This window comes from Indicator indicator, chromosome 21 (genome assembly GCF_027791375.1).
Source record: "Indicator indicator isolate 239-I01 chromosome 21, UM_Iind_1.1, whole genome shotgun sequence".
NCBI lineage: Eukaryota > Metazoa > Chordata > Aves > Piciformes > Indicatoridae > Indicator > Indicator indicator.
In genome coordinates this window covers 2,617,760-2,638,180 of record NC_072030.1, presented here as the reverse complement: position 1 = coordinate 2,638,180, position 20,421 = coordinate 2,617,760, and the positions used below count along the sequence as shown (strand labels likewise).

At 41.5% G+C, this 20,421-nt stretch overlaps 1 protein-coding gene across 1 annotated transcript in view; it reads right to left on the bottom strand.

Annotated features, from left to right (window-relative positions):
- Window positions 1–20,421, bottom strand: part of MUC2 (mucin 2, oligomeric mucus/gel-forming) — a 69,943-nt gene that overhangs the window by 29,491 nt on the left and 20,031 nt on the right. The window contains exons 15-30 of the mRNA XM_054390733.1: window positions 19,858–19,984; window positions 18,115–18,370; window positions 16,687–16,739; window positions 16,301–16,407; window positions 14,780–14,931; window positions 14,247–14,385; window positions 13,219–13,329; window positions 11,907–12,086; window positions 9,066–9,305; window positions 7,664–7,820; window positions 6,735–6,863; window positions 5,511–5,658; window positions 4,292–4,335; window positions 2,738–2,932; window positions 1,259–1,288; window positions 454–906 (exon numbers count right to left, since the gene is read on the bottom strand). Coding sequence (XP_054246708.1) covers window positions 454–906; window positions 1,259–1,288; window positions 2,738–2,932; window positions 4,292–4,335; window positions 5,511–5,658; window positions 6,735–6,863; window positions 7,664–7,820; window positions 9,066–9,305; window positions 11,907–12,086; window positions 13,219–13,329; window positions 14,247–14,385; window positions 14,780–14,931; window positions 16,301–16,407; window positions 16,687–16,739; window positions 18,115–18,370; window positions 19,858–19,984 — 2,521 coding nt within the window. The remainder of the gene's footprint in view (window positions 1–453; window positions 907–1,258; window positions 1,289–2,737; window positions 2,933–4,291; window positions 4,336–5,510; window positions 5,659–6,734; window positions 6,864–7,663; window positions 7,821–9,065; window positions 9,306–11,906; window positions 12,087–13,218; window positions 13,330–14,246; window positions 14,386–14,779; window positions 14,932–16,300; window positions 16,408–16,686; window positions 16,740–18,114; window positions 18,371–19,857; window positions 19,985–20,421) is intronic.

The following is a 20,421-nucleotide window of genomic DNA, read 5'->3' as shown; positions in this document are numbered from 1 at the left end:
AAGGGGGCGAGTTCAATACCTCTGAACTGTACATTCCTTAGTAAGGGGATATATTCCTGTCTGTTTGTAATTTCCCTGTGTCAGCCTGATGAAGAGGTTCACAAGGTTACTGCTAGATATCAGCAACCACGATTCATAGCATGTGGCAACCTTCAGAGTGAAAGCCTGGAAGAGAAATCCTTCCTAGATCCATAACCACAAGCAAACTTTAGCACTGAGAGAGGGAAAGCAGGGCAGTTCTGCACAACCCCACCCAGACAACACCCAAAATGATGGTACTCTACATCATGGCCTGCTCTGGTCTTGTACAACTGGAAACCTTCTCTCCAGCAGAAGGATAGAGCCCCAAGCCCAGAGTTCCTGCCAGCTCACTATCTGCTATGGAGACAACGGGCCTTTAGCAGCCAACAGCCCTTTATTTCTTCTATGTCAAAGCACGAGTCTGCTAAATACCTGAAGAAGGTCCTGAGGTGCTGGTGGTTGGGGTGGAGGTTGTTGTGGTGGAAACTGTGGGCCACCTGGTTGTAGTGGGGGTAGGTACTGTTGTGCTGGAAGTGGTTGTAGTTGGTGTTGAAGTTGGTTTAGCCTCACAAGAGGTTTCTTGCCAGTCGCAGCAGTTTACCCTGATTTCATAATTATAGCAGAGTTCCCACATGGTCACATCTTGCTCCTTGTTTTCGCAGATCAGTCCGTAAGTAACATTGCACTCTACTTTCTGGCCAAGTTCCTCTAAGCTCACATCAGGCATATCTTGAGCCCTGCAATCAATTTCCTCGGGAGCTTTACAGATTTTGTCTCCATATTTCTTTCTTATAGCCTCGTAGGTTTCGTAGTCACCGCCATCCACTTCTGGATTGCTAGCATCAAACCACTGAGTCCAGTCACAGATTAATGCAAAGCACGGAGCTGCAAGGGAAGGCAGAGATTCAGCATCTGAGCTTCCAGAGAGCATTTTGAGAAGATTTTGCATCCTATTCTATTAAGGATTACAGCAATGAATTGCAACTTGTCATTTTGCCAAGAGAAATGAGTTCTGAAATTGGTTCTGCAGTTTCAGGAGGCTTCACATCAAAATAAAGTTACAAGCTGAAGCCTTTGAAGATATTTTTTTCCTTTCTATAATTATCACATTTTTGCAAGTTAGTTATTTATCTTTTAAATGTCTTTTTCCCCCCTGGATTGTCCATCTTTAATTTACTCTCCCCTTAAACGTTCCTTTGACATTTTTTCATAACTTAGTTTTCTATTTAAAACTTACTTGTAGTTACTGGAGGTCTTGTAGTTGTAACTGAAATAGAAGGGAGGGAAAAAAATTGTTACTCCATCATCTGCAAGCCTTGAAAAAGCACTAAAATATATAATATTAGTTTTAAATGGCCTAATTATACTTTCTTTTGGCTAAAATAAAACATAGAATAGTTTTAAATATCCCATTTATATTTTTTGGCTAAAATAAAATATTTAATATTAGTTTTAAATAGCCTAATTTTTTTTTGCTAAAATAAAACATCTAATAGTTTTAAATATCCTAATTACTTTTTTTTTTGGCCAAAATAAAATATACAGTATTAGTTTTAAATATCTTAATTATATTTATTTTATTTTTTGCTAAAACAAACCATATAATATTAGTTTTAAATATCTTAATTATATTTTTTTGCTAAAAAAATATAATATTTTTAAATATCCTAATTACTTTTTTTTTGCTAAAATAAAATGCATAATATTAGCTTTAAATATACTATTTTTTTTTGTTAAAATAAAATATATAATAGCAGTTTTAAATAGCATAATTATATTTTCTTGGCCAAAAGAAAATATATAATATTAGTTTTAAATATCCTCATTAATTTTGGTTTTCTGTTTTGGCTTTTTGTTGTTAGTGGTGGTGGTGGGTTTGGGGTTTTTAGCTAAAATGAAATGTATAATATTAGTTTTAAATAGCCTAATTATATTTTGTTGGTCAAAAGAAAATATATAATATTACTTTTAAATATCCTCATTACTTTTGGGTTTTGGGTTTTTTTGTTTGGTTGGTTGGGTTTTTTTTGTTTGTTTTGTTTTGCTTTGGGTTTTTTGTTTTGGTTTGTTTTTTTTCTGGTTTTGGGGGGCTAAAATAAAATCTATAATATTAATTTTAAATAACCTTTTTTTTTTTTTTGGCCAAAATAAAATCTATAATAACAGTTTTAAATATCCTAACTATATTTTGGGGAGGGTTAAAATAAAACACGTAATAGTTTTAAATATCCTAATTATATTATTTTTGGCTAAATATATAATATTAGTTTTAAAGACACTAATTACATATATTTTATGTTAGCCAAACGATAATATTAGTTTTAAGTATCCTAATTATATTTTGGGGGGTGGGGGGCTAAAATAAAACATATTCAATTAGTTTTAAATATCCTAATTACATTTTTTTGGCTGAGACTACTGGGAGAACTTCTATTCTCCCAGCAGGATATTGTGATGCTAACATTTTTTTTTGTCAGAACTATGAAGGCAACCTGCACATTTATAGTTACATTTTCTTCCAAGAGATACAAATCAACTCCATGAGTTAAAAAAACAAACAAACAAACAAACAAAAACCTTCTCACCACAGTGTGATAAACCTATTGTTGGATATTGCTCTGCATCAGCCCCAAGGCCACACTTTCTACGCTCTACCTTTAACGTATTTCCCTTAAAGGACATAATACGTAGATGTGCATCTCTTTTGCAGACTTACCTGTGCTGGTAGGAGTGCTGGTAGGAGTAGGGGTGGAAGTGGTGGTGGGGGAGGATGTTGGACAAGGGTAAGTGCTTCCCGGAACCACAGAGCCATTTTCTGCACAGATGTATGTTATGCATATTTCACCGCTCTGTACGTGTGCCACAATTTCGCCCACTTCGTAACTTGTTCCGTTGACAACACAAGGACAGCCTGCAAGAAAGAGCTTTATTGTGCCATTTTTCTGCTGCCAGCTAAGAGACGAAGGCAAAAGACTTATGGACTAGTAAGCATTTACATGAAACTTAGGCTTCTTTCAGAGCTACACCTGGAGCTTCGAGCTAATACATTGCACTCATTTATCTTTACATTTAGAGGAACATTAAAACATATTCAGTAAAGCCCTGCAAGAAGGATGGTGTGTCGGTGTGAGCTGAACTTTCCCCCCCCCCCCACCGACAATAACCAGGCTAGCCCAGTCTGGAAGCAAATGAAGGCTGTATTTACAAGCAGAGAAATGCAATGAATATGTACAAATATACAAAATTCACAACATTTACAAATATATACAATCAACAGAAAAGCACAACCGATCTCCCTTTGCTTCCCCCCAAGGGGACCCTCCCAAAGGGGCCTCTCTCTCTCCCAGGAGCTTCCGCCCCAGACCCCCCTGGACAGAGAAGCACGGTTTGTTAAGCAGAAAGTTGTTAACTTAGCTGCCAAGGTCAGTGTGTTATCTTCAGCCAGAAGAGAAGAAGAAACAGCAGCCAGACAGCCCAGCAACTGCCCCCACTGCCGAACGCAGAATGTGCAGAGTGCCTACTTTGTTTTGGGTAATAGTTCTTAAACATTTCTATCTATCCAATGGAAGTGTTTAAAACAATCGTTATTTTGCTTTCTTACACCCAACAGTGACTTATTTACATTCTTTCACTTTCTCTGTTCTGAACTTTGCAAGGAAAAATTAAAAAGACAGTTTCAAACCATCACAGATGGATATCAGGAACAAGTTCTTTACCATGAGGGTAGTGGAACACTGGAACAGGTTGTCCAGGAAGGTAGTTGAGGCCACATCCCTGGAGATATTCAAGGTGAGGCTCGAGACATCTCTGGGCAGCCTAACCTAGTTGGGGATGCCCCTGCTGATTGCACAGGGAGTTGGACTGGATGACCTTTGGAGGTCCCTTCCAACCCAAACCGTTCTATGATTCAATGAAGAACAGACTTACAAACCAGGTTTTGGAATGTTCTGAAAGAAATAGTAACTGCCATTTACTACCTGACACCTTTCCATAATCCTACATGTTCTGGGAGTGCAAACTCTTGTAGTGAAATCCATTACTTTGGGTATGGGGCATGAGGAGAAAGAGTAAGGGGACATGAGAAAAGATTGGACAAGCAGTGCTAACAGAAAAGTTCAAAGGTATTGCCCAATTGTCTTTGGCCACAATTTTCACTTGCACTGGGAAGAAGTATTCCAAATCAGTACCAAATATTTTGTAGAGACAGACAGAGGAGGTATTTCTGCATGGTTTTCTTTTCCATCTGTAGAAAAACCCAAGCATTATTTACCTGGGATTGGTGTACACTCGATTGATCCTGAGGGGCTGCAGACACTAAAAAGCAAAATAGTCAAAGTTTAAAATGTTGCAGATGTTTTATGGCACAGAAATGTAGAGATCTGTCACTCACTCTTCCTTCATCCTGTGGGATATTTTTCTGGGTGCAATATTTTCCAGTACTGCCTGTCATTGTTTTACTCAAGCTCATGTCATCTATTTCACTCTTTAAGTCCAAGTATCGTAAAACTATTGTGGAACCATCTTGTGTTGCAATAAAAACAACTGATGTCCAGAGTAGTGAACTTCAAAACAGATTAGGGTTTCTTTTTGCCTCTGGTCACCATGTCATAGAAATCAGTGCTGTCATTAGTAAAGCTCTAGGAATGAGCAATTTGGACTTATTCATCTCTTTCAGGGCTAGTACAGATCATTTCAGGTTAGAGAGATTTTGAAATCCCAGTTTCAAGGGAGAATGCAAGGCAGCGTAGCCCCTCTCTTCCCAAAGAACCATGAGAATCAAAAGGACATTCTAGGGACAGGTGCAGTTTTCATGCCATTGTATTGTTTATGGTATTTTGAATTTGCAATGACACTATCAGCCTGAGAATGGTTGACACTGGCACAGTCAGTTTCAATATCTGAAAGGGACCTACAGGAAGGCTGGGGAGGGCCTGTTTTGAAGGGCTTGTAGCAAGAGGACAAGGGGCAGTGGTTTGAAACTGGAGCAGGGGAGATTTAGGTTGGACATCAGGAAGAAGTTCTGCACCATGAGGGTGATGAAATACTTGAACATGTTGCCCAGTTATGTGTTTGTAGCCCATCCCAGGAGACATTCAAGAGCAGATTTGATGTGTTCCTGGGCAGCCTGATCTAGTTAGAGGTGTCCCTGCTGCCTGCAGGGGGGCTGGAGAAAATGATCTTTGAGGGTCGCTTCTAACTCAATGCAGTCTGAATCTGTGAAAACTGAATTATCATGGCTTTTGAAAATGATGGATGAGAAGTTTAGAACCTAGACATATTGCAGATGCAGTACTCTTTAAGTCTCAGCTGGAATAAACAACAACGTTCCTCTGACTTACATAGATAAATGCTAGCTGTTCTTCAGCTGAAGTTGCACCTAGTTTATTTCAGACCCAGTAAAGAAAATGAGGGGCTGAAGATACAGAAATTCTTTCCTGAATTACTACAAATGTTTTTGGTTGGGTTTTTTTTTTTGCATTTTTCTGTACCATTTTGTACAATTCTCTTCTGTGATTGTCTCATTCCCAACAGGGATGTAAGTTCCATTGACGTAACAGCCACATTGATCTGCCTGAACACATTCCTTTGTCTCTTCATTATAAACAGGCTTCTCTGGAGGACATCTGGGGTAGCAACCTGTTGAAGACAAGTAGAACAGGACACAGGATGAAGACATAGAGTTAACTCAATGACTGGTTACCTTCTGAAGGTAACTGAGTCTCACTGAATCAAGTATAGTAAAAGAAACCTCCAAGTTTCAATTCAAATTAAGCCTTAGTCTTTCCAGAAGACTTAAACCAAACAATTCTTGTTGGTAATATTGGGGTGAGGAGGGTTAAATAAGGGTTTAATTGTGAAAACTAGGGAAGTTGTGTTATCCTAGTTCAAAATCTTGGAGAACCTCCAATTTATATTAATTTCTGTTGCCAGCCAGTAACTTTAAGACAAAGAAACCTTCCAGTGCTTTACAGATAGTGAAATGTGGTCACTATATCAATTATATTGTTGTGAGGAACTTTTTTTACTACCTTTATTATGCCCTTGATCGTGTGCCTTTAGTAGACCAAATATCTCCACCCCAAACAGATAATTTGTGATCTATAAGGTCACTTTCAACCTAAACCATTCTATGATCTCAAGCACAAGGATTTGCACCTTCTAATATCTACAAATTAAATACACTAAAAATAGAGGTAGCCCTCCCCTAACCCTCTCACAACCTTTTGTGGCCTTCATCAAGAATTCAATATACATCTGCAGCAGTGTGTCTGATATCAAAGGTATTTTCCATGGTAAAGGGAGGAGGATGCTGTACATTTATAAAGTCAAGATGGATCTGATGCATAAAGAATTAAAAGTTTCTAACCCCCCCCCCAACTACCAGAAACTTTCTTCTTTGCCACTTTACAAAGTTTTCCCTCTGTTGAAATGCCTTAGGATGGGATGCATAATAATAATGGTGTAGTAATCTTGTGTGTTTCAGGATATTAGTCATGCAAAGACCTAGTTCCATGTCTGACAGTAAAGTAATTATCACCCACTCATGTTAACAAAATACATTATAGGAAATCTTTATGGAAGAATGGAGACAAATTCAAGATAACAAGTTTAGGAACAGCACTGTCAAGTGGACTGACTATTCTGTAGTCACAAAATGATATCTGGAAAAACTTACATGAAATCAAATACAAATATGGCAAGGAATTCCTTACCTTCCAGGTATGGTACTGTGAAGTTGGTGCTGACATTATTAATCACCCTGCAGGTCATGATCTCTCTGCCACAAGGCTCATAGTGCCATTCACACTCATCACGAGGGTTGTAGTAGTCACAGAATATTGCTGATGAGGGAAAAAGGGATGATTAAAAACATGTTTGCCAGGATGCAGCTCAGATCAAATCTTTACAAGCACAAGCGAAATGAAATTCCACATCAAGATAGCAGCTGCTGCTGTTCACTGGTTATCAAGCATAATGGAAGGATGACTTGAAACTTAACCTAAAAGTGGGGGGGAGGGGGAGAAAGAAAAGAAATAGGGGGGAAGGAAAGAAAGAAAAGAAAGACGTCAGAAAGAAAGTGGGAAGGAAAAAAAGAAAGAAGGGGAAGGAAACAAAAAGAGTGGGAAGGAAAGAAGCGGGGAAGAAAAGAAAGAAACAAAGAGGGTGAAGAAAAGAAAGAAAGAGAGGGAAGAAAAAGAAAGAAAGAAAAGCAAGGGGGCAGAAGGAAAGAAAAAAGAAAGAAAGTGGGAAGGAAAGAAAGAAAAAGTGGGAAAGAAACAAAGAGGGAAAAGAAAGAAAGAGGGGGAAGGAAAAAAAGAAAGTGGGAAGGAAAGAAAGAAGGGGAAGGAAAGAAAGAAAGAGTGGGAAAGAAACAAAAGGGAAAAGAAAAGAAAGAAAGAAAGGAGGGGAAAAAAAGAAAGAAAGAAAGGAGGGGAAGAAAAGAAAGAAAGAGGGAGAAGGAAAAGCCAGGCTGGGAAAAAGATAACTGAAATTTACTACTCCTGTTTGTTCCCTGAATACACTGTGAAAACAAATTGCATAGCTTAGCCAGCAGGACCTTGACATGAGAGTATGAAGGATTTATTTGATAGGCTTTATGGTGACAGGTCAAAAAATAGAGTTGAGTTTAACTGTTACTCACGGCATATATCAGGAGTTCTCCAGAAAACACAAGCCTCAGCCTTGGTACACTCTTGAGCATATGCAGCAACTGCAGAACAGAAGCACTCACAATCTCCACCACTGTCACAAGAGCAGGCATCATGAACACAGGCTTCATAAAAAGGCTTTGGGTCTACCTGTTGGGGAAAGAAAGGATGTCCCACTTCAGCTCCAAAGTAGTTTTCAAACTCATAAAGCTCGAGAAATTTCTTGAGATAAGGGAATTGAGCTGAGCAGAAATGAGACTGCTTCAAAGAATTGCCAAATCAGAAAAACTACAGGCTTGAAGTTTGGACAGTAATAGTGATACAGTGCCTTCAGAATTTGCTGTGACCAAAAATATAAAGTAAGAGTCCTTGGCAGTGAACACATTTTCTAACAGAGTTCCATTTTACTACTCTCAGACCCAAGATAGATTGATGCCAACAAGGTCTTATCTCCCAGCAAGCTTTTCTAACCAAGTGGTAACAATTGGAAAGCAGACATGAAGCAGAAAGTTTTATGCCTGTCAGTGTTTGGAGTTTATCCAATGATACCTTACCAAAACATTCCCACTTTTTTTTTTTTTTTTTTGGCTTGGGACTGCAACAGGAGAAACTTAGACTGGGTTTTAGCTGCTGAAGGGATCAGCTCAGACAGGCATATTAAATTGATAAAGTCTTTGTGACTTTTCCACTGGGAGTTAAGGGCAAATTGTTGCTAATACTACCAATACTTCAGGAAAGAGACAAGACAATGGGGAGGAGTGCTCTCTGTGCACTGTGCTCTGCAAGCTGTGGGCCTGACATAGGAGTATGGTGTGGCACAGCACTAAGGCTAAACATGTCTAAACTGCATGATTTCAGTGGTCTCCTACAAGATTCCTTCTGTGGGCTATTTAAAAGAGCAGTGGTCTCTTCCAGAGCCACAGAATCACAGAAATATTCAGGTTGGAGAAGCCCCTCAGGATCACCAAGTCCAACCCATAACCCTACTCTACAAGGCTCACCCCTAAACCATATCCCCAAGCACCACATCCAAACCACCTTTAAACACATCCAGGGTTGGTGACTCCACCGCCTCCCTGGACAGCACATTCCAATGTCTGACCACTCTTGCTGACAAAAAAAATTTCCTACTGTCCAGTCTAAACTGACCCAGTTGTAGCTTGTGGCCATTCCCTCTTGTTCTATCACTAATTACCTGTGAGAAGAGACCAGCACCAACCTCTCTGCAACCTCCTTTCAGGTAGTTGTGGAGAGCAACGAGGTCTCCCCTCAGCCTTCTTTTTTCCAAACTAACCATCCCCATCTCCTTCAGTCACTCTTCATAAGATTTATTCTCTAGGCCCTTCACCAGCCTCATTCCCTCTTCTGCCCCACCACTTCCTGCCCTCTACAAACCTTGGAATGACAAATTTTGAAGACTTGGCTCTGGATGATGCTGCATTCTTTCTCTGCCCAGGACTTCCGATGGGGCTTGATGTCACAGGGCTTAATCTCATATGTGGCATCTGGGCACATTGAAGACTGTTTCCAGGAATTCCCAAACTTCAAAGCATTAGCCTCCTGAAGTCCACTCCTTGTTGTAAAGTCGTTGTTGGATTTGCCATCAAAGTTGCCACACAGACCACACACTTGGCCCTGGTGAAGGTAATTAACATGTTCAGAGCTTTGAAATACACCACGGAGGTGAGAAGCAGACTGGAGGAAAATAAGAGCTAAACATTGTCATTAAAAAGGACAACTGACTCTCAGTGTCAATGATTTGTTTTCATCTGTCCTTTCAAACCATTTGTACAGGAGTTAAACATTTATTTGTCTATACTCAGCAAACTATTCAGCTGCCTCTTTGAAACCAATTGTGTCTAGTGTGTTTCCATGTCTCTGTGGTAGCCTTTCCTCCAACTTGTAACACTGAAGAGTGGCTAAACCTCTTTCAGCTGAGAAATAATTTATTTCCCATTCTTCTCAATATCATAACTCAACTATTCATATAAGCCTGAGGGGATTTGGTGCTGGAAGGTATCCAGAGAAGGGCCACAAGGATGATCAGAGAGCTGGAGCCCCTCTTGCTGTTCAGGCTCAGCAGTGGGACCTAAATGTGAAAATTTTCCTCTTCACTGCTTTTTCTGATGATGCCACTTGCACAATGATAGCTTTTACCCAGGTAGGATTCCATATGCTCTCCTAATGGAGACAGACTGAGAGAGTTGGGGTTGTTCAGCCTGGAGAAGAGAAGGCTCTGAAGACACCTTCTTGTGGCCTTCTAGGATGGGAAGGGGGCTACAAGAAAGCTGAGGAGGGACTTTTTAGGGTGTCAGGGAGTGATAGGACTGGGGGGAATGGAGCAAAACTACAAATGGGTAGATTGAGATTGGATGTTAGGAAGAAGTTGTTCCCCATGAGGGTGGTGAGAGACTGGCACAGGTTGCCCAGGGAGGTGGTGGAAGCCTCATCCCTGGAGGTTTTCAAGGCCAGGCTGGATGTGGCTTTGAGCCACCTGATCCAGTGTGAGGTATCCCTGCCCAAGGCAGTGGAGTTGGGACTGGGTGATCCTTGAGATCCCTTCCAACCCTGACAATTCCATGAATTCAATTCTACTTAAAACTGGGTTTAGCAAAAGCTTCTAATGTAATGAGCAACACTTCTTCATCCATGGGGGAAAAAAAAAATGACAGGGCCTAATTTTTCTTGAAAGAAAGAATGTAGCAACTCACAATAAAGAATTTTTTGGTAGAACAATTTGAGGTACCTCATCCCTCAAGCAACAACATTTCCCTGTTTACACAAACCTGCATCTCCCCATTCAGCCAGATCAATTCAGTACTCAATTCAGCCTTGCTGATTGTCAGAAATCACAGAATCACAGAATCAATAAGGTTGGAAAAATCACATTGTATAGAGAGGTTGGGCTTAAGTCAGGGCTGAGATTCCATGCAGGTTTCCAAGTCTATGCACATTCAAGCTTGCATCCCCTAAATTGCTTTGGATGCTTAGCTCTTAAGTCAGAATGCCTTAGACATTTGGATTTAGTGCAGTCATATGCTATGCATTGTGAGGGACTCAGAGGAACTCCAGTAGCACTTCTGCAAGCTGTGACAGTAATGATGCAAGCTAATCATCAACATGCAGAGGATGTAGGAATTAAATGTGGAGTCAGATTAGAAGAATATTTACATTTCCATGTAGAATACTTTGGCTTGGCAGGGATCTTAAAGACCATCTAGTTTCAATGCCCCCTGCTATGGGCAGGGCTATCTTCCACTAGCCCAGGTTGCTCAAGGCCTCCACCTGGCCTTGAACACCTTCAGGAAGTGGGCATACACAACCTCCCTGGGCAACCTGTTCCACAACTACCTCCACAACTACTCTGGATGACCTGTTCCAGTGCCTCACCACCCTCATGGGGAAGAATTTCTTCCTAATTTCTAGTCTCAATCCAGCTTCTTCCAGTTTGAAGCCATTAACCCTCATTCTGTCACTGCATACCTTTTTACAAAGTCCCTCTCTAGCTTTCCTGTAGGTACTTGTGGCAGCTCAGGCTGGGTGCCACCTGTCACTGTCACCTAAGTCACACCTCTGGTGTCCTGAGTGTCCAGCCCAGCCAGGTGGACACAGGAATCAGTGTACTTCTACCCAGAAATCCTGCCCCCTATCAATCCATCTGCACAGTCATTCTCTTCCTCTTCCTTCCCTCTCTGCTCCTGTGGGAGATGCTTCCCAATCAGGTACTGCTGGGGGAGTATCTCAAGGCCTCTTAAGTCTGTCTAGACCTAATGCCAGGAGGAGAAGGGGGAGGGGATAGGGGCAGTCTCAGACCTGGCCAGCCTGAGACCAGCCTAGCAGTGGGGGAAGGGGGAGAAATAGCCCTGGGGGTTTTGGGTATACCCTCAGGTGAGGAGAAGGGATGAGTTGGGAGGTCTTTGGGTGTTGTGCAAGGGACTCTGTATGCTTTTGGATATCTTTGCCTCTATGCTTTGTAGTTTTGTAGCTTCACCAATTGTTTTTCCATTTAAACTTCCCATCACTCTCCAATCCCTTTGTGTGAGAATTATTCTTTTGTCCCTCTCGGGGCAAGAGAGGATCTGTCTGGCCCCAAACCAGCACAGCAGTGAAAGTCCAGAATGACATCTCCCTGCAGACATCTTTTCTCCAATCTGGACAACCTCACCTCTTTCAGCCTGTCAATCTCTCTTCTGTCTTTTCATACCACTACTTTTCAAAAGACAGGCAGGTCCTAACCTTGAAGTCAGGGCTCAGCTTGATGAAAAGAGTGGTCTTCTTATCCCAGATAAGCATCACACCATTGCTGGCTTCAATGATGAGGTAGAGGCCGACAGTCCTGTTCCAATAGCGCACATCGTCCCCAACGTCACGCTGAATTTCTTTGTAATCTTTGTTCTCCAGCTTCAGCTCAGTTTTCTGAAAGGCAAAAAGAGAAGTATTAGAACATGCAGTTTTCACAGAATCACTGAGATATTCAGCTTGGAACAGACCCTCAGGATCACCAAGTCTAACCATTAGCGCTGCTCTATAAGGTTCACCCCTAAACCATAGCCCCAAGCACCACATCCAAACACCTCCAGGGTTGGTGACTCCACCACCTCCTCCCTGGGCAACTCGTTCAACCTGAGCACTCTTGCTGTGAAAAAAAAAAAAAAACATTTTCCTGCTGTCCAGTCTAAACCTACCCAGTGGCAGCTTGTGGTCATTCCTTCTTCTTCTATCACTAATTACCTGTGAGAAGTGACCAGCACCAATCTCTCCACAACTTCCTCTCAGGTAATTGTAGAGAGCAATGAAGTCTCCTCAGCCTCTTCTTTTTCAAACTAACCAGCCCCATCTTCTTCAGTCACTCTTCATGAGATTTATTCTACAGGCCCTTTCCAGCTTCCTTGCCCTCCTCTGCAGTGACTCCACACCTCCACATCTCTCCTGTATTGAGGTGCCCAAAACTGGACACAACCCTTGAGGTGTGGCCTCACCAGAGCTGAGTACAAGGGGATAATCCCCTCCCTGCTCCTGCTGGACACTATTTCTAATCCTGACCAGGATGCTTTTGGCTTTCTTGGCCACCTGGGCACACTGCTGGCTCCTATTCAGCTGTCTGTCAATTAGAACCCTCAGGTCCCTCTCTGCCAGAGATCTTTTATGATGAGACAAACTATTAGCTGCTTGTGACAGTACAGCTCATTCTGAAGCCAATAGCTCCAAGTGTGGGATGACTTCCCAAGGTGACAGAAAGTGGTCTAGAACATTGGAGAGAAGATTCAGTACCTGAGAATCTACACCTTTACAGATTAATTTGACAGGGCCTCTAGTCTTTAATTAGAGTCATAGCATCATCAAATCATTTTGTTTGGAAAAGGCCTTTAAGATCATCAAGCCCAAGCATTATCCACTTCTACCAAGCTTGGTGGCTAAATCATGTCCCTTAGCACCATATCTGTTTGCTGTAGGCAAGCATTATAGCTGCTTTTAGGGAGGTGGCTTTGGAGGGTTATCTGTTTTATGTACTTGAGGACTGATATACACTCAGAGTATCATTACTCACCCCAAGAAATATCTTAATAGCCTTTGAGCAGGTGACTCCTGTAGTACCACAGGGGACATTCTCTGTGATGATGCTGAAAGAGCCGATGGATTTTTTGTCACCACAAAAATCCTATTGAGAAAGGAAAAGATAGGAAAAAAAATAGGAAAAAATTAGGTAGACTATTTAATTTTGAGTTCAATCTCATCATAATTACAAACATTCAAATCTCCACCATGTGTAAATCTTCACTGGGGCTTCCTATGTGAAATCCTGCACTCATTTATTTTGGCAGGCATACAAAGATACAGAAATACAACTCTGCAGACACAGACATTGCTGAGACAGCCTCATGTGTGGCAAAATCTGGGAAGAAAATGGCACAATGAAACAAAATGAAGACTGTGTGGTCTTAAATATAAATGTCTTTGGTTTGTAAACATAGGGTTTTGATTTATTTCATAACTGATAATGAGCTGTTTGTTCTCACTATTAAGTCGTCCTGTTACATGCAACTTATGACCACTGTATCAGGAAAAAAAAAAACCAAAACACAACCCACAAAGACATTCACACAACTTGCCTGCACTGAAAATAGAGAATTTATCTTGGCAGAATATGCAAACAGCTCATACAGAGTGCTGGCAGACAACAGGGAATGATAGAACAAAAGAGGACAGTAAGATGTCCTTCCAGTATCTGAAGGGGCCTACAAGAAAGCTGAGGAGGGACTTTTGAGGGTGTCAGGGAGTGATAGGACTGGGGGGGTGGAGCAAAAATACAAATGGATAAATTCAGATTGGGTGTTAGGAAGAAATTATTTCCCATGAGGGTGGTGAGACACTGGAAGAGGTTGCCCAGGGAGGTGGTGGAAGCCTCATCCCTGGAGGTTTTTGCAGCCAGACTGGATGTGGCTGTGAGCAACCTGCTGTGGTGTGAGGTGTCCCTGCCCATGGCAGGGGGGTTGGAACTGGATGGTCCTTGAGGTGCCTTCCAACCCTGACAATTCCATGATTCTACGTCATATCAGGCCTCCTGATGAGCATTACCTGAGTAGCCACATATTCACAGCTGCCATCAAAGTCATAGAATTTTCCATCAAAGGTGATGTAATGGCCACTCCCATAGATCATACAAGTCCCATAGCAAATATTTTCAGAGCAGCTCCAAACTCCTTTTTGGCAGGTGCTAGAAAAGAGAAGAGGAGGTGAGTTTTCAGATCCTGCCTGGGACATGATGACATGCACCATACCCATTTCACTGTTACAGGGTGTCTGAAGGCTCAATTTCAGAAGCTTAGCCTGGTTCAAAGCCTATAGCATCATGTTTACCCAGCTACATTTTTCAGATGTGATAGTATTTATATTTTAAACATGAGGGCATTTTCCCCCAATAAGAGCTGCCTACTGAAAACAGCCTTTTCAATATAATCAGATTTCCTCAGGCAACAAAGGAATATGCCTGAAAATAAAAGTTTGTGCTTGCAGCTATCACAGCCACTGCAGAACACAAGCTTGGACATGACCACTGTCATGTACTGAGCATAATATGTTCTGGAAGAGAGGAGAAAATTGCAACTAACCAGGTGTTGCAGTCCACTTTTATCTTCTGTCCAGAAGAATACCACTGGTTGTTATGAATGCATGGACAGTCCTTCTGCTCCACACAGCCTCCTCTCCCATCATCATATAGACCTTCAGGGCACACACACCCTGAGACACACTCTGTCTGGAACTAAGGAACAGAAGAAGAAATGGTTACTTTAAGACAAAGCACTGCATGTCACTTCCACTTCTTCATAAGTACTGCAGTAAAACCTCTGTTTATAATCAAGCAGCCTCAAAAGGATTAGTTTTCTAAGGTTTTTTGCTTGTTTGTTTCTAATTTTTTTCTTTCCTGTTTTCATTGTCTAAGAACTGAACTCATATTTCACATATTTCAAACTCTGCCAGGTCTGATGCTCAGCCATGTCCCTCAGCACCACACCTCTGCCTCTGTCCTCCAGCAATGAGGATTCAAACAGCTCCCTGGGGAATCTCTTCTTGTTTTGAAAACCCTTTGAAAACCCTTTCAGAGAAGAAGTTTCTTCTAATGTCCAACCTCAACCTCCTCCTGCACAACTTGAAGCCATTTCATCTCATCCTATCACTTGTTACGAGGGGGAAGAGACTGACCCCAACCTCACTGCAACTCCAGGAGTTGGAGAGAGCAATGAGGTCTCCCCTCAGCCTCCTTTCCTCCAGGCTGAAGAACCCCAATTCCCTCAGTCACTCCTCCAGACCCTTCCCCACCTTCTCTGGATCCACTCCAGCACTCCAATGTCCTTCTTGTATTGAGGGACCCAAAACTGAACCCAATGCCCAAGATATGGCCTTGTCAGTGCTGAATACAGGGGGACAATCACTGTCCTGGGCCTGCCAGCCACACAATTCCTGATCCTGTCTAGGATGCTGTTGGCCTTGGCCACCTGGATACATGCTGACTTGGATGAGGAAAATTAAACCAAGGAGAAATAAACTGTTAGCTGCAACTGGGTTTTCTGTGTGGCACTCTGTCATTTAAAAGAACACAGAAAAAGATCACAGAATCACAGAATGTTAGGGGCTGGAAGGGAACCTCAAAAGATATCCAGACCAAGCCCCTGCCAGAGCAGGATCACCCAGGGCAGGTCACACAGGAATGCATCCAAGCAGGTCTTGAATATCTCCAGAGAGGGAGGGTCCACAACCCCCCTGGGCAGCCTGTTCCAGGGTTCTGTCACCCTCACAGGGAAAATCTTTTCCTTCTCTTTCCCTGGAACTTCCTATGCCTCAGCTTCCACCCTTGCCCCTTGTGCTGTCATTGGGCATCACCCAGCAGAGCCTGGCTCCAGCCTCTGGGCACTCCCCCTGCACATCTTTATCACCAGCAATGAGGTCACCTCTCAGGCTCCTCTTCTCCAAGCTACAGAGCCCTCAGCTCCCTCAGGCTCTATCTTCACAAGGGAGATGCTCCACTCCCCTAAACATCTTTGTGGCTCTGCACTAGACTCTTGGAAGCAGTTCCCTGTCCTTCCTGCCCTGAGGGCCCCAGAACTGGACACAGAGTAAGCTGGAACACATACATGCTCAGTTTGAGGAGTATGGCAGCTCAGCTGGACAGGTGTTTGGGAAGTCCAGTTTGATGCACTGCAGTCAAAGTACAGCTTCTTAGAAGAACATTCTGTTAGACCTGAAAGGTACATTGTGGGTTTAGATGGATCAAGAAAAGACAAGGGAAAGGTGTGTGCAAGGTGGTAGTGACCAAGACAGAAATCTCAAGGTATATCTCCTCTTAAGACAAAAAACAAGGCTCAGTGAAGACAGAACAAAATGAAAATGCAGAACTGCTTCACAGAAATAATAAAACCAAACCAACCTAAAATGTGGAGAATCTGAATGGAAATTATCATCTGGGGTTTGGAGTTGGGTTATGGATTTCTAACAATTTACTTTATCAACTGTCACTTACTTTTTGTTCTTAGTTTCACTGAAGTGCACTGGACCCTTGCATCTCGGCAAACACTGGGGAAAAAAACAAAACAAAAAGAAAGGAAAAGAAAAAGGAATTTAAATCTATAGATTTGTTAATATTTATCAGAGACATCCTCCATAACTTCTCCTGACAGCTCAAGATGAACTCTATTGAAGGGCAGTCATGAATTTTCCCTTGGAAAGAAATCCTAGAAAGGTTTTTAGGAAGAGTGCAGAGCAAGGTTGTGCTTTAAGGAACGACTCTTATTCCATTAATCCTCAATGCCACACTTTTGAAGTGAAGCAGATAAGAGTGATCACTGCAATCCCAGCCTTCTTTTGGGTACACAGAATATTTTCCTGTCTTTTGCACTCACACATTCATAGATTCATAGAGTGGTTTAGGTTGGAAGGGACCTTAAAGATCATCCAGTTCCAACCACACGTCCATGGGCAGGGACACCTCCCACCAGCCCACGTTGCTCAAGGTCTCATCCAGCCTGGTCTTGAGCACCTCCAGGGAGGGGACATCCACAACCTCCCTGGCAACCTGTGCCAGCATCTCCCCATCCTTTCTGGTGCAATTTTGTTAGTCTATGTGCCTCTGAGAGGAGGTGTTTCACAGTTTGCACTGATGATTCATTCAGCAAACAGCTGTTGGAGTTCATCATAAACAGTACCAGAACTGTGAAAATTGGTTTTTTATTATTATTATTATTATTTAATTATACTATATATAATAATATAATTATATTATAAAAATAATATATAATAATAAAATAATTACATCATATATATTATATATAATGTATATGATATATACGTATATATTCTATACATATATATACACATATATCATATATATACACATTATATATAATTATTATTATATTATAATTATATTATAACAATAATATATTATCATAATAATTACATTAGATATATTATATATAATGTATATGATATATACGTATATATTCTATACATATATACACATATATTATATATATACACATTATATATAATATAATTATTATTATATTATAATTATATTATAGCAATAATATATTATCATAATATAATAATTACATTAGATATATTATATATAATGTATATTATATATACATATATATTCTATACATATATATATACACACATATGTTATATATATATACATTATATAGTATTATTATATTAATACATTATAATAATATAATTACATTAGCTATATATAATGTATATTATATATACATTATGTATAATATAATGATTATTATATTATATAATAATATAATGAATAATAATAATAATAATAATAATAATAATAATAATAATAATTATTATTATTATTATTATTATTATTATTATTATTATTATTATTATTATTATTATTATTATTATTATTATTATTATTTCTACTACATACCAACGTTCTCCATCCTTTGTGACATATTGCCCTGGCTCCAGGTACGTCCCTTTGTAATAGCAGGGGCACTTGGAGACAGGCACACAGCTGTCATGGTTGTCCAGGTAGGTGCCATAGGGGCAGCCACAGCCATCCAGAGGAGGGAAGTCCTGTGGGCAGTACTTCTCTCCATCAGCCAGGGAGCGGCAGGTTTGCTGGCACATTGTCAGGTTGTAAAGGAAGATTTGATTCCCTGGGCAGGCAGAGACTTCACGAGCTGGAGGGAAAATGTACAAACTGATAAGCAAAGGATGCAGGATGGGCAATGGATCCTTGATATTTCTGGCTTAGGTTCCTTGGCTGTGCAGCATGTAATGGCAAAAATGCTCCCTTAGATTTTTATTCAAGTACAAAAATATCACAAGTGATGCTAACTGAACTTAGTTCACCAGTTGAAGTCGTCTTTTTCACTGCTATTAAGAGTTTCTACTTTCATGCCCACTAGATCCACCTGGTCTAGTGTGAGATGTCCCTACCCATGGCAGGGGGGTTGGAGCTAGATGATCCTTGAGGTCCCTTCCGGCCCTGACAATTCTATGATTTCTTTCATGTACTGATAATCAGAGAGAGAGCACAGCACAACCAGCTCCTAATCTCAGCAATACTGTGCTGTTGGTGAAAAGCAATGATAAACAAAGCCACTGATAGGCAAAGACAATGCAAAAGCCATGATGGTTGGGATGCCATTGATCAGAGAGAGAAACAGCAGTATTAAACTGGGGAAAGAAAGTCCAAAAATGTTCCTTGCCACTTTTAAATACATCATCAACAAATGACAGCTAAAGAATACAACACAAATTAGTAAGCAGAATTGTAGAGTGGTTTGGGTTGGAAAGCACTTTAAAGACCATCTAGTTCCACCCCCTCTGCCACGGGTAGGAAAACCTCCTACTAGCCCAGGTTGCTCAAGGGCCCACACAACCTGAGCTTGAACACCTCCAGGGAGAGGACATCCCCAGCATCCTTGGGCAACCTGTTCCAGTGTCTCTCCACCCTCAGTGGAAAGAATTTCTTCCTGATCTCCATTCTAAATCTCCCCTCCTCAAGCTTCAATACATTCCTCCTCATCCTGTCACTCCAAGCCCTTGCAAAAAGTCCCTCCCCAGCTCTCCTGGACCCCCTGCAGGTACTGGAAGGCTGCTCTAAGGTCTCTTGGAGCCTTCCCTTCTCCAGGCTGAACATCCCCAACTCTCCCAGCCTGTCCCCATAGGAGATTCTTCAGCCCTCTGATCATCTTTGTGGTCTACTCTGGGCCCTTTCCAGCAGTTTCATACTGGGGCCCCCAGAGCTGGAGGCAGTGGTGCAGGTGGGGTCTGAGCAGAGCAGAGCAGAGGGGCAGAATCCCCTCCCTGTGCTGCTGCTCTCCTTGCTCTGGATGCAGCTCAGCACACAGCTGCCTGCTGGGCTGCCAGGGACCATTGCTAGCTCTTGGGGAGTTTGTCACCAACTGAAACCCCAAGTCCTCCTCCAGGCTGCTCTCCAGTCACTCCTTACCCAGTCTATACTTGTGCTTGGGGTTGCCCCAAGCCAAGATGTAGGACCTTGCACTATCTTACTAAGCATTGCCTCTTTGAAAGCCCATTAGAAATTTCTAAAAGACTCCAAATCCTTTAAGACTGAGGTAACTGAGAACCAAGTTCAGAAAGAACCTGCTTATTTCTCTTGGTTAATTAATTCCATGAGGAGTATAGATCTACTACTTACTGCAAACAGTGTCTCTCCAGCCTCCCAGTATGATGCCTTTGAAAGCACAGGCTCTGGAGTAAGAGGAAAGGGCAGCACACAAGCACTCTTCACTGTCTTCACAGAGGCAGGTGTCATATTTGCATTTCTGAAGAAAGAAGGAAAGAGTCAGTAAAAGCCCACAGGAAACCAACAGGCAGTTGCAGCTTGGTTGTTGTCAAATATTCTGTGTCCTCCTCCTGGTGGTTGTTGTATTAATTCTCACAATCAGAGAATCACTGAAGGAATGGACCAGAAACATGTCACCCACAATGAAAATGTTGGGATGCTTTTCCTAACCTAAGCCAAACCTCTTGAACTCTGAAAAGACAGACAGCCTCCTATCAACCCTTTCTGAAAGGATTTTGATAGCATCCTCAGTCACAACGTAGAAATCCTGAGGTCCATAAAACCCCAGATCGTAACAGCAAAACATTAACCAGGGCTAGGAAGATCTTCATAACATTGAAGCTCAGACTGAGCTCCAGCTGTGAGCAATGGGAATTTCCTTTCTGTTCAGGTAAGCTTCACTTACTGCTCAGCAGT